Here is a 14,057-nt window from a genome sequence, read left to right on the forward strand (position 1 = left end):
ACTACGGGGGAAAATGGTCTGTAGTTACGTGGTGAGACTTAGCTTGATGTTCTTCTTTCTGACTTTAATTCTGTACATTTCCTTTTTCCTGTGTATCATTTCTTAGTGTTTGAGCACCTCCTGGGTGTTAGCCGCTAGGGGCACATTGACAGCCAAAGCATTCTTCTCATGGAGCTCATGATCTAATGGGGAAGGTGGACTTCATGGACTTGTCATCTTGATGACCACATATTTACAAGCTGAAGAAAAGGGAAAGGGAGACATGTCTCCACCACATATAACAAAGGACTGATGGGCTGCAGTGCTTCCCCCTGTGGAAATGATGCTTGAGCTAAGAACTGAAGAGTGGGGCATGGTAGGAACATTGGCAGAAAGAAAGAGGATGGGCAGCATGTGAAGACAGAATCAGATAAACACACGGTTAGGAGCGAGGACTTGGCGAGGGTGTGCCTATGAGGGGTGAGGCAGGAAAAGGTATCCAGAATAAATCCCTGGCTTTGGCAACCAAGTTCAATGGCACCACTCATAAGGATAACATCAGGAGTGTGGTAGGGAGGTCATAAGTTGAGGTTGAAGTGATTGACAGCAATAGTAAGAAGTCAAATAGGCCCTTGAGTCTGGAATTCATTGGAGAGGTTCAGGTCGTTAATAGCACATGCACTTATGTGTTAAAATGCACATGTCATTGGTAATCGCCCTGTACTATGATTTATACAAGCAGATTATTTTTTTAATTTTTTTATTTTTTTTTAAATTTTTAATTTTTTATAAACATATATTTTTTATAAACATATATTTTTATCCCCAGGTCTGTGAATCACCAGGTTTACACACTTCACAGCACTCACCAAATCACATACCCTCCCCAATGTCCATAATCCCACCCCCTTCTCCCATTAGCCCCAGTGGTACAGGTCTGTGAATCACCAGGTTTACACACTTCACAGCACTCACCATAGCACATGCCTTCCCAATGTCCATAACCCTACCACCCCCTACCTACCCTGATCCCCCCGGCCCTCCTGAGTTTGTTTTGTGACATTAAGAGTCTCTTATGGTTATACAAGCAGATTATTAATAGAAATGTGGAGTTCTCTGAGATCCCTTGGAAGTCTCTTTCTAGTGAATCCTGTAAATAATGCCAGACTACTCTTCTTATCCGTAGTGAAAGCTAATCCTCAGTAAATATGCATTTGCCTGTATGTTTTTGTTGTCTTTGCTTTCAATGTATTCTAGTGCTTTTTTAGAAGTGTATCACTCTTCTTGCATTAAGTTGTTCTCAAGGGGGAAAAATAAAATATTTTCATGAACTTGAAACATGCTAATAATATGTTTAAAATAATAGATTTTTTTAAAAAATGTTTCTTTTCTCTAGATTTGATGTTGAATTTGTTCTCTCAGCACCTACTTCTGAATGGAATGGCAAGCGGGGACACATTTCACCAGCTCTTCTTTCTGAATTTTTGAAAAGAAGTTTAGACAAATCCAAAGTCCTCATCTGCATTTGTGGACCAACACCATTCACAGAACAAGGAATAAGGTGAGTAGTACTGTAGTAGGGAAAAGAATACCCAACACTAGGGGTGCCTGGGTAGGTCAGTGGGTTAAAGCCTCTGCCTTCAGCTCAGGTAATGCTCCCAGGATGCTGGATCAAGCCCAGCATCGGGCTCTCTCCTCAGCGGGGAGCTTGCTTCCTCCTCTCTCTCTGCCTGCCTCTTTGCCTACTTGTGATCTCTGTCCATCAAATAAACAAAAAAATCTTTAAAAAAAAAAAAAAAAAAAAAAGAATTCCCAAAACTCTGAAATGCATATCATTTATAAAAAGCAATTGACTTAACTCTCTGTTCTTCCCATTCATACACAATGGCACTGCAATAGTCTGTTACAGCCTAAGAAAATAGTAAAGTTTTTAACCTTCATGCAGGGGGGAAGTTGGAGCCCAGGTTTATGCGTGGAGTTAAATGGGAGTGAAGATCTCTGCTAAGGACAGGCAGTATGGATACATACTCATGAGTTTGGTGCCACAGCCTTAGGTGGGACATAGGATTCAACCTCTTCTTACACCACAGCTTCAGAACATAGAGTGATTAGTAAGCATTGTTCATCTCATTGTAGCTTTTGGCTTTTTTTCATTCCCTGCAACTGGGCAAAAGCTAGTAAATTACAGTGACTGAAAGCCAGACAGCAAGACAGGAGAGACTAGAACATAAATAAGCAAAGACCAAGAGTCGAGTCTACATAATGAAATATCAGTGGTGGTGTTCATCTTGTTTGAAAATCACCTTGCCCTGATTTAAATCATCAGGGAGATTCAAATTAAAACCACATTGAGATATTACCTTACACCAGTTAGGATGGCCAAAATTAACAAGACAGGAAACAACATGTGTTGGAGGGGATGTGGAGAAAGGGGAACCCTCTTACACTGTTGGTGGGAATGCAAGTTGGTGCAGCCTCTTTGGAGAACAGTGTGGGGATTCCTCAAGAAATTAAAAATAGAACTTCCCTATGACCCTGCAATTGCACTCCTGGGTATTTCCCCCAAAGATATAGATGTAGTGAAAAGAAGGGCCATCTGTACCCCAATGTTTATAGCAGCAATGGCCACGGTCGCCAAACTGTGGAAAGAACCAAGATGCCCTTCAATGGACAAATGGATAACGAAGATGTGGTCCATCTACACTATGGAGTATTATGCCTCCATCAGAAAGGACGAATACCCAACTTTTGTAGCAACATGGACGGGACTGGAAGAGATTATGCTGAGTGAAATCAGTCAAGCAGAGAGAGTCAATTACCATATGGTTTCACTTATTAGTGGAGCATAACAAATAGCATGGTGGGCATGGGGAGTTAGGAGAAGGGAGTTGGGGTAAATTGGAAGGGGAGGTGAACCATGAGAGACTATGGACTCTAAAAAACAATCTGAGGGCTTTGAAGTGGCGGGGGGGTGGGAGGTCGGGGTACCAGGTGGTTGGGTATTATAGAGGGCACGGATTGCATGGAGCACTGGGTGTGGTGAAAAAATAATGAATACTATTATGCTGAAAATAAATTAAAAATAAATAAATAAATAAAATGACACTTTAAAATAATTCATTAAATGTAGCTACTATTAGGTATCTAGGTGATTTTATTTTTTTTTTTAAGATTTTATTTATTTATTTGAGAGAGAGACAGTGAGAGAGAGCATGAGCAAGGAGAAGGTCAGAGGGAGAAGCAGACTCCCTGTGGAGCTGGGAGCCCGATGCGGGACTCAATCCCGGAACTCCAGGATCATGACCTGAGCCGAAAGCAGTTGTCCAACCAACTGAGCCACCCAGGCATCCCAGTCTAGGTGATTTTAAAATATGACTGCCTTAAATGCCTGGTTTTTCCTTGTTTTTGAAATATGGCTACACCAACCATTTTCTGGATAGTTTCCTCTCTTGCTATCTTATTTTTAATTTTAATTAAGAAAAAGACTAACCTCAATAAATAAAGACATAGAGAACTGTTTCTTTTCATGTTACATTTTAAAAGTATTTTAATTAAATTTAAGTGTGTTTGTGGATTTTAATACCTTCAGAAAAATGTTCTTTAATCACTCTCAATTTAAATTTTTTAAAATATTATAATTTAAACTTTTTAAATCTTTTAGAGTTAAAACTATTAAAATTATAGTGAAAACTAACTATATGATTTGAAGTAAAGTAATTTTCCAGAAGAAAAAGGTTAAGAGATACATTCTTCAACTTTATTGGCACTGCTATTTTAGATGTATCTTAAGGCTTACTTTATAGATTGCAGCATAATAATCCTTTTACATGATGGGAATCATAAACTCTTCAGCATTGAAAGAGAGACTGTCTTTAAGACCATTTAATGCAGTTAACTGACTGAGGAAGAATCCCTTGTCCAGCCTCCTAAATAAGTGGGTTGTTTTCTCCCCTGAATGATGGGCTATTTGCAGGCTTTTCCCTCTCATTCTTGTGCCATGTGTGCAAGGCTTACCCCACTACGTTGCACACAGGAGCCTCGGTGGGTGTGGAATTAAATAGAAGGTAGCCAAGATCCTCATATACCTACATTTTTAAAATTGACTATAATTCTCCAGTTTTAGTTTCTCAGCTTTACCTCTGAGCTAATCTTTCTGTGCTGCCCCAGCTGGCTTGCCTAGGATTGCTCGGGGCTGTCACTGATTGTCATGTATGGGCCCCTGCTTTTGCTCACCTTCAAGCATGCTGCATGGAGTTGCTTGTGAAATGTGGCCTGATTCACATTAGTACAGGCACATCTCGTTTCATTGCTCCTCTTCACTTGATTGTGCTTCGCAGATACTGCCTTTTTTTTTTTTTTTTTTTAACATATCGGAGGTTGGTGACAACCCTGCAGAGAGCATGTCTGTCAGTGCTATTTTCCCAGCAGCATTTGCTCACTTTGTGTCTCTGTTTTGGTAATTCTCATAATATTTCACGCTTCTTCATTATTATTATGTGTGTTACAGTGATCTGTGATAAGTGATTACAGCTTGCCGAGAGCTCAGATGATGACTAGCAGTTTTTAGCAGGAGAGAATTTTTTAAATTAAAGCATGTGCATTGTTTTTTTCGACAGTGCTGCTGCACACTTACTAGACTATAGTGCAGAGATAACTTTGATATGCATTGGAAAACAAAAATTCATTTGCCTTGCCATTTTGGCACTATTTGCTTTATTGCAGTCATGTGGAACCAAGTCCACAGTATCTCTGAAGATTGCCTGTACCTGCAATTCATAGCACCTGCCCTTGTGGCATTTCATTTAGGTCTCTCATTTCTTTGACTTCCTCGCCTTAACCATCTTAATGGATGCAGCGTATCTCTTACCTGGAAGTTACTTGGGTCTCTTATTCTATCATAGTTTTTGCTGTCCTGAAAAATGACTCTGAGGCCCCCTCCCTGAGGCCCTCCAAAGTTAATCTCATGTCTGCTACTTATGTGTAACCATATCAAACATACTCTCCATGTTGGTGAAAATTTGTTAAATTTGTATGATGTGATAACAGAGAAAGACTCAGAAACGGATCTTACTGTAATATAGATAAAGAGCAAGATAACTACTTGCTCAGTTAATGTGCTTTCATCTACACAGTACCCACTTATAGAGTACATGGATAAATAAAACCATCTCTGCTTTCAAGGTCCACACTGTCTAGTGGTAGAAACAGATACACACACTGATAAGTAAAATAGGACTCAGAATATCACAAACACTCTTACAAGAGGTAAAAACAAAGTGTTCTGAAAATTCAGGAAGAGACAATTTACTTTTACCTAGGGGTGTGTATTGGAGAGAGAGGAGGAAGACCCATTTTTTGAGTGATGGCCAAAATGTCGCCGGTCAGAAGAAGTGGAGAAGGGTATGGTAGGTAGAGGAACAAGCAGACACACTGAGGAGTCAGATATTCCAAAGACAAGACTAGCGTGGCCAGTATGAAGCCACTAGCCAGTGAGGGACAGCGAGCATGGCTGGAAGGGTTGGATGAGTTCAGCCAGCCAGAGGCTTGACTATTGTACCCCATTGGTCCTATGGCTCCTGTGCCAGACTGTTACTTTGTCTGAATATGTGTGTATGTCTAGAAGCTGCTAACTTGAGTCTGAGTCCCAACCCTAGCACTTACTGTGATCTTGAAATCACTAAGTGGGTGTTGTAGAGCCAATTCAGCCTTTCCAAGCTAGTACACTTATCTGTGCAAGGGAATAAATAATACTTAGGCATGTGAAATGATTAGCGCAGGGACTACATACAGTGATTACTAAATAAATGTTTTTATTTTCAGCAACTTTTTTTTCTTTTTTATAACATAGTTATGTTAGTTTCATGCATACATGATAATGATTCAGTATTTCTATAGATTACTCAGTGTTCATCACAATAAGTGGGCTCTTGAGCCCTTTATCTATGTCATCCATCCCCACTGGAAACTCCTGGTTTGTTTTCTGTATTCGAGAGTCTTTTTTTTTTTTTTTCTTTTTTGGTCTTGTTTGTTTGTTTGTACATTTTTTGTTTCTTAAACTCCACATGAGTGAAACCCTATGGTCGTTGTCTTTCTCTGTTTCCAGCAGCATTTTAAAGAGCTACTTCTAAGATTTCAGTCTCTATTTATATGTTTTACAAGTTGAATTATAATATACTTGAGCAGTATTTCTGCTTGTCTTGTTCAATTTGGGAGAATGAAGATAGAATGCCAGGGGGATCAGCTCCTTACTTTGAAAACTGGTGAATAAAGGGGGAAAATATACATTATTTGCCTTTTCTGTATGAGCTCTCCTACTGAGTAACTACATAATAAATTTGCAGAAGTTTGTTTTTCTCTGTAGAATTCCTTAGGTGATAAATGAAGAAAGAATTGTAGTATGTGTCACCAACTTCTGTTCCTAATGAATTAATGGATGTATATGTAAATCACCAATGGTTGTTAGCATCCAAAAAGAGAGCAGTGAGGTATTATGTGCCTTCTGATGGAAAAACACCGCCTATGATGTAGTCTTATCAAAAAAGAATTGAACCTGTATTTAATCAAGCCTCTGGATCAGGGTATTAAATTGTGGGAAATAAGAGGACTTAGGAACATATTTTTTTAAGTTTTTAAAAATTTGTTATTTATTTATTTATTTGACAGAGAGAGAGACAGATCACAAGTAAGCAGAGCAGCTGGCAGGGCAGCGGGGGGGGAAGCAGACTCCCCGCCCAACAGAGAGCCCGATGCGGGGCTCGATCCCAGGACCCCAAGATCATGACCCGAGCCAAAGGCAGAGGCTTAACCCACTGAGCTACCCAGGCACCCCACAACATATATTTTGAAAAGAGGGCATCAGAACATATTATTAAAGTACACCACAAAAATGAGGCAAAATGAAGACTCTGGAAGGCTCGCCACATAAAAACCTGGTTTTGTCAACAAAGAAATTGCAGAGCAGGGAGAGAGAAGGGATACTGTAGATCAAAAGGTATCTAAAAGACATCAGCCAGTCACAATGAGTAGACTTAAATTGGCATTAAACAAACTTAAAAATAATGGCACTTATTAGATAATCAAAAATTTGAACACTGACTAGATATTTGTTGATACTGAAAAATAATAAAATTTTTTAGAAGTGTTGTGTTTTTTTTCTAGAAAATACATACTAAGCAGGGAAAATGAAAAAAAAAATACTATGGTTAAGATGATAAAATTTGATCTTACTTATTTTTAAACATTTTCCCAAAGAAACATGTACTCTGTATTTGTTTTTCAGGTTGCTGCATGAGCTGAACTTTTCCAAAGATGAGATCCATAGTTTTACAGCATAATGAAAAGCTGTCATTGTCCTTTATTCAACTGTTTTTGTCTAAATTTGTGATTACTTAGGATTTTTTAAGAGCACATTTTTGTACATACTAAAAGGTCAACTAGAATCCAGGTTTCAGTTTCTTCAATGAAATCAAATGTTCCTTCCGTATAGATGACTTGTTGACTTTATTTTGTACCATAACTTATTTTACTACTGATCTCTGACCTGGAATCAATCATGGCAACAAGTCCATACAGGAGTCTTTTGTGATGAGTCACAAATTTCCTTACCATTTAAAGTGTATCACTGTTTTACAGTAAGCTCTTGTGTTTTATGACATGATAAGGTAAATGATCATTTTGATCATGTTTCTATGCCGTAAAATGTCTTCTTAGCAATACAGATTAAATTTTACATTGCACTGTTAACTCAGGAAATGATCATTTATGTCCTTGTAATACTATTAAAACTTGGAATGTTACAACTTATCAAATGATCCAAACATTTGTGTGTGTGTGTGTGTGTGTGTGTGTCTCATTGATACAGAGTAGAATAAAAGTATACTTAGTACTTTTTAATTCTTGTGGTGGAAATGTGTTTGAATGCAGCAATATCCATTCTGTGTCTAAGGGGCATTTAAAAGGCAACAATAGAAGATTCTGGAGACACCTCACATACGCGGTTTTGAATTAGATGTGTCAGAGAGTGGAAGAGAATCTTAACAACTCTTTTGATTCCTAGCCAAAATTAGAGGTGTCAGGAAAGATCATGAAAGTGGCATCTGGTCCCATGACCTAAAATAATCATTTGGAGCTTGGGGATGGGTTAAACTGTAATTCTCTCTGAGCCCATCCAGAGGCACACTGTGTCCTAAATGCTGCCTTCCCTGGCTGGCTGCTTCCTGCACACCTGGCAGTTCAGCAGGGAGCCCTTCGGTGCTCTGATGTGTAGGCAATTCATTCTCTTCCCTACCCCATGCTGCCTGCAGCCTCCAAGTACCTTCCCAGACTGGGATTTAGCAAAGGACATCCAGAAAAGTCACTGTGAGCTTTTCATGAGGAAACTGTTGAATGCATAAGTGGCTGCTACAGGAACTGAGATTTTTCCCTCTTACTCAGTACAGTGGCCCGGTTTTCCCAGAAAGGGGACGGTGGGAGGTGTCTCCAATTTCCCTGAAAATGTTACAAATAGCCACATCTTCACTGAATGAGGTACTCCCCAGGAACACAATATTAACATTGCTGAAATGACAAACCCCCAGCTGATGTGGCTGCACGTGTTCTGGTGGCTGAGGGACCCATCTCCCTGGCCTCCTGCTCTTGCAGCCCATTCTACCTGCCTCCGCCATTCCCTGAGCCTGGCGGGACCCAGTTGTCCTGGCTGCCAGCGCTCTCTGCTGGTTAACGGGAACATTCTATATCTTCTGCCTGCCTGCCACCTCCTGTTTCTCCTCAGAGAGATTGTAAACTCTCTGGGCACAACCTTTCTGTAGTTTATTAGTGAATATATCAGTCATTTCCACCCCAGCCAAAATTTTTCTCATCTTTTATAAACATTTTTCTCTTCAATCCTCTTCTAATCACCTCAAGCTCACAAAATCCTTTATCTCTATATGTATCTCTTCCTCATTCCTCCTCTTACTGTATTTTTAAAAATTTTTTAATTTTTTTATAAACATATAATGTATTTTTAGCCCCAGGGGTACAGGTCAGTGAATCACCAGGTTTACACACTTCACAGATCTCACCATAGCACATACCTTCCCCAAAGTCCATAACCCCACCCCCCTCTCCTTACCTCCCTCCCCCTGGCCACCCTGTTTGTTTTGTGACATTAAGAGTTTCTTATGTTTTGTCTCCCTCCCGATCCCATCTTGTTTCATTTAATCTTTTCCTACCCCCCAAACCCCCCACGTTGCATCTCCACTTCCTCATATCAATGAGATCATATGATAGTTGTCTTTCTCCGACTGACTTATTTTGCTAAGCATGATACCCTCTAGTTCCATCCATGTTGTTGCAAACGGCAAGATTTCATTTCTTTTGATGGCTGCATAGTATTCCATTGTGTATATATACCACATCTTCTTGATCCATTCATCTGTTGATGGACATCTAGTTTCTCTCCATAGATTGGCTATTGTGGACATTACTGCTATAAACATTTGGGTGCATGTGTCCCTTCGGATCACTACATTTGTATCTTTGGGGTAAATACCCAGTAGTGCAATTGCTGGGTCATAGGGCAGTTCTATTTTCAACATTTTGAGGAACCTCCATGCTGTTTTCCAGAGTGGCTGCACCAGCTTGCATTCCCACCAACAGTGTAGGAGGGTTCCCCTTTCCCCACATCCTCGCCAGCATCTGTCATTTCCTGACTTGTTAAGTTTAGCCATTCTGACTGGTGTGAGGTGGTATCTCATTGTGCTTTTGCGTTTCCCTGATGCCAAGTGATGTGGAGCACTTTTGCATGTGTCTGCTGGCCACCTGGATGTCTTCTTTGCAGAAATGTCTGCTCATGTCTTCTGCCCATTTCTTGATTGGATTATTTGTTCTTTGGGTGTTGAGTTTGATAAGCTCTTTATAGATTTTGGATACTGGCCCTTTATCTGATATGTCGTTTGCAAGTATCTTCTCCCATTCTGTCAGTTGTCTTTTGGTTTTGTTAACTGTTTCCTTTGCTGTGCAAAAGCTTTTGATCTTGATGAAATCCATAGTTCATTTTTGCTCTTGCTTCCCTTGCCTTTGGCGATGTTCCTAGGAAGAAGTTGCTGTGGCTGGGGTGGAAGAGGTTGCTGCCTGTGTTCTCCTCAAGGATTTTAATGGATTCCTTTCTCACATTGAGGTCCTTCATCCATTTTAAGTCTATTTTCATGTGTGGTATAAGGAAATGGTCCAAGTTCATTTTTCTGCGTGTGGCCATCCAATTTTCCCAACACCATTTATTGAAGAGGCTGTCTTTTTTCCATTGGACATTCTTTCCTGCTTTGTAGAAGATTAGTTGACCATAGAGTTAAGGGTCTATTTCTGGGCTCTCTATTCTGTTTCATTGATCTATGTATCTGTTTTTGTGCCAGTACCATACTGTCTTGATGACAGCTTTGCAATAGAGCTTGAAGTCCAGAATTGTGATGCCACCAACTTTGGCTTTCTTTTTCAATATTCCTTTGGCTATTTGAGGTCTTTTCTGGTTCCATATAAATTTTAGGGTTATTTGTCCCATTTCTTTGAAAAAAATGGATGGGATTTTGATAGGAATTGCATTAAATGTGTAGATTGCATAGACATTTTCACAATATTTGTTCTTCCAATCCATGTTTTCCATTTCTTTGTGTCTTCCTTAATTTCTTTCATGTGTACTTTATAGTTTTCTGAGTATAGATTCTTTGCCTCTTTGGTTAGGTTTATTCCTAGGTATCTTATGGTTTTGGGTGCAATTGTAAATGGGATTGACTCCTTAATTTCTTTTTCTTCTGTCTTGTTGATGTAAAGAAATGCAACTGATTTCTGTGCATTGATTTTATATCCTGACACTTTACTGAATTCCTGTACAAGTTCTAGCAGATTTGGAGTGGAGTCTTTTGGGATCTCCACATACAGTATCATAACATCTGCAAAGAGTGAGAGTTTGACTTCTTTGCTGATCTGGATGCCTTTAATTTCTTTTTGTTGTCTGATTGCTGAGGCTAGAACTTCTAGTACTATGTTGAATAGCAGTGGTGATAATGGACATCCCTGCCGTGTTCCTGACCTTAGGGGAAAAGCTCTCAGTTTTTCTCCATTAAGAATGATATTTGCAGTGAGTTTTTCAGAGATGGCTTTGATAATATTGAGGTATGTGCCCTCTATCCCTACACTTTGAAGCGTTGTGATCAGGAAGGGATGCTGTACTTTGTCAAATGCTTTTTCAGCATCTATTGAGAGTATCATATGGTTCCTGTTCTTTCTTTTATTAATGTATTGTATCACATTGATTGATTTGTGGATGTTGAACCAACCTTGCAGCCCTGGAATAAATCCCACCTGGTCGTGGTGAATAATCCTTTTAATATGCTATTGGATCCTGTTGGCTAGTATTTTGGTGAGAATTTTTGCATCTGTGTTCATCAAGGATATTTGTCTGTAATTCTCTTTTTTGATGGGATCTTTGTCTGGTTTTGGGATCAAGATGATGCTGGCCTCATAAAATGAGTTTGGAAGCTTTCCTTCCATTTCTATTTTTTGGAACAGTTTCAGGAGAATAGGAATTAATTCTTTAAATGTTTGGTAGAATTCCCCTGAGAAGCTGTCTGGCCCGAGGCTTTTGTTTGGAGATTTTTTTTTTTTTAAAGATTTTATTTATTTATTTGACAGAGAGAAATCACAAGTAGACAGAGAGGCAGGCAGAGAGAGAGAGGAGGAAGCAGGCTCCCTGCTGAGCAGAGAGCCTGATGCGGGACTTGATCCCAGGACCCTGAGATCATGACCTAAGCCGAAGGCAGCGGCTTAACCCACTGAGCCACCCAGGTGCCCTTGTTTGGAGATTTTTGATGACTGTTTCAATCTCCTTACTGGTTGGTTATGAGTCTGTTCCAGTTTTCTCTTTCTTTCTGGTTCAGTGTGGTAGTTTATATGTCTCTAGGAATGCATCCATTTCTTCCAGATTGTCCAATTTGTTGGCACAGAGTTGCTCGTAATATGTTCTTATATTGTTTGTATTTCTTTGGTGTTAGTTGTGATCTCTCCTCTTTCATTCATGATTTTATTTATTTGGGTCCTTTTCTTTTTTTTTTTTTTAAGATTTTATTCATTTATTTGACAGACAGAAATCACAAGTAGGCAGAGAGGCAAGCAGAGAGAGAGAGAGGAGGAAGCAGGCTCCCTGCTGAGCAGAGAGCCCAATGCGGAGCTTGATCCCAGAACCCTGGGATCATGACCTGAGCCAAAGACAGAGGCTTTAACCCACTGAGCCACCCAGGTGCCCCTATTTGGGTCCTTTTCTTCTGGATAAGTCTGGCCTGGGGTTTATCAATCTTATTAATTCTTTCAAAGAACCAGCTCCTAGTTTCGTTGATTTGTTCTATTTTTTTGTTGTTGTTTCTATTTCATTGATTTCTGCTCTGATCTTTATTATTTCTCTTCTCCTGCTGGGTTTAGGCTTTCCTTGTTGTTCTTTCTCCAGCTCCCTTAGGTATAGGGTTAGGGTGTGTATTTGAGACCTTTCTTGTTTCTTGAGAAAGGCTTGTATCGCTATATATTTTCCTCTCAGGACAGCGTTTGCTGTGTCCCACAGATTTTGAATCGTTGTGTTTTCATTATCATTTGTTTCCATGAATTTTTTAAATTCTTCTTTAATTTCCTGGTTGACCCATTCATTCTTTAGAAGGATGCTGTTTAGTCTCCATGTATTTGGGTTCTTTCCAACTTTCCTCTTGTGATTGAGTTCTAGCTTCAGAGCATTGTGGTCTGAAAATATGCAGGGAATGATCCCAATATTTTGATACCGGTTGAGACCTGATTTATGACCCAGGGTGTGATCTATTCTGGAGAATGTTCCATGTGCACTAGAGAACAATGTGTATTCTGTTGCTTTGGGATGAAATGTTCTGAATATATCTGTGATGTCCATCTGCTCCAATGTGTCACTTAAGGCCTTTGTTGATCTTTTGCTTGGATGAACAGTCCATTTCAGTGAGGGGAGTGTTAAAGTCCCCTACTATTACTGTATTATTGTCCATGTATTTCTTTGATTTTGTTATTAATTGGTTTATATAGTTGGCTGCTCCCATGTTAGTGGCATAGATATTTAAAATTGTTAGATCTTCTTGTTGGACAGACTCTTTGAGTATGATATAGTTTCCTTCCTCATCTCTTATTATAGTCTAATTGATTTGATTAAAATCTAATTGATCTGATATAAGGATTGCCACCCCAGCTTTCTTCTGATGTCCATTAGCACAGTAAATTGTTTTCCACCCCCTACTTTAATTCTGGAGGTGTCTTTGGGTCTAAAATTAGTTTCTTGTAGGCAGCATATTGATAGGTTTTGTTTTTTTATCCATTCTGATACCCTGTGTCTTTTGATTGGGGGCATTTAGCCCATTTACATTCAGGGTAACTATTGAGAGATATGAAATTAGTGCCATTGTATTGCTTGTAAGGTGACTGTTACTGTATATTGTCTCTGTTCCTTTATGATCTACTACTTTTAGTGTCTCTTTGCTTAGAGGACCCCTTTCAATATTTTCTGTAGAGCTGGTTTGGTGTTTGCAAATTCTTTCAGTTTTTGTTTGTCCTGGAAGCTTTTTATCTCTCCTTTTATTTTCAATGATAGCCTGCTGGATATAGTGTTCTTGGCTGCATGGTTTTCTTGTTTAGTGCTCTGAATATTTCATGCCAGTTCTTTCTGGCCTGCCAGGTCTCTGTGGATAAGTCCACTGCCAGTCTAATGTTTTTACCCTTATATGTTACAGACTTCTTTTCCCGGACTGCTTTCAGGATTTTGTCTTTGTCGTTAAGACTTGTAAATTTTACTATCAGGTGACGGGGTGTGGACCTATTTTTATTGATTTTGAGGGGTGTTCTTTGCATCTCCTGGATTTGGATGTTTGTTCCCTTTGCCATATTAGGGAAATTCTCTACAATAATTCTCTCCAATATACCTTCTGCTCCCCTCTCTCTTTCTTCTTCTTCTGGAATCCCAATTATTCTTATGTTGTGTCATCTTATGGTGTCACTTATCTCTTGAATTCTCCCCTCATGGTCCAGTAGCTGTTTGTCTCTCT

General features: G+C 39.4%; 1 protein-coding gene across 4 annotated transcripts in view; it reads left to right on the forward strand.

Annotated features, from left to right (window-relative positions):
• The window catches only part of LOC132018269 (cytochrome b5 reductase 4), a 99,781-nt gene extending 91,991 nt beyond the window's left edge, over nt 1–7,790 (forward strand). For all 4 annotated transcript variants that reach the window (XM_059401007.1, XM_059401005.1, XM_059401006.1 and 1 more), the window contains 2 exons: nt 1,376–1,540; nt 7,259–7,790. In XM_059401007.1, coding sequence (XP_059256990.1) covers nt 1,376–1,540; nt 7,259–7,313 — 220 coding nt within the window. In that variant the 3' untranslated portion in view covers nt 7,314–7,790. The remainder of the gene's footprint in view (nt 1–1,375; nt 1,541–7,258) is intronic.
• The last annotated feature ends 6,267 nt before the right edge of the window (nt 7,791–14,057 follow it).

This window comes from Mustela nigripes, chromosome 5, assembly GCF_022355385.1.
Source record: "Mustela nigripes isolate SB6536 chromosome 5, MUSNIG.SB6536, whole genome shotgun sequence".
NCBI lineage: Eukaryota > Metazoa > Chordata > Mammalia > Carnivora > Mustelidae > Mustela > Mustela nigripes.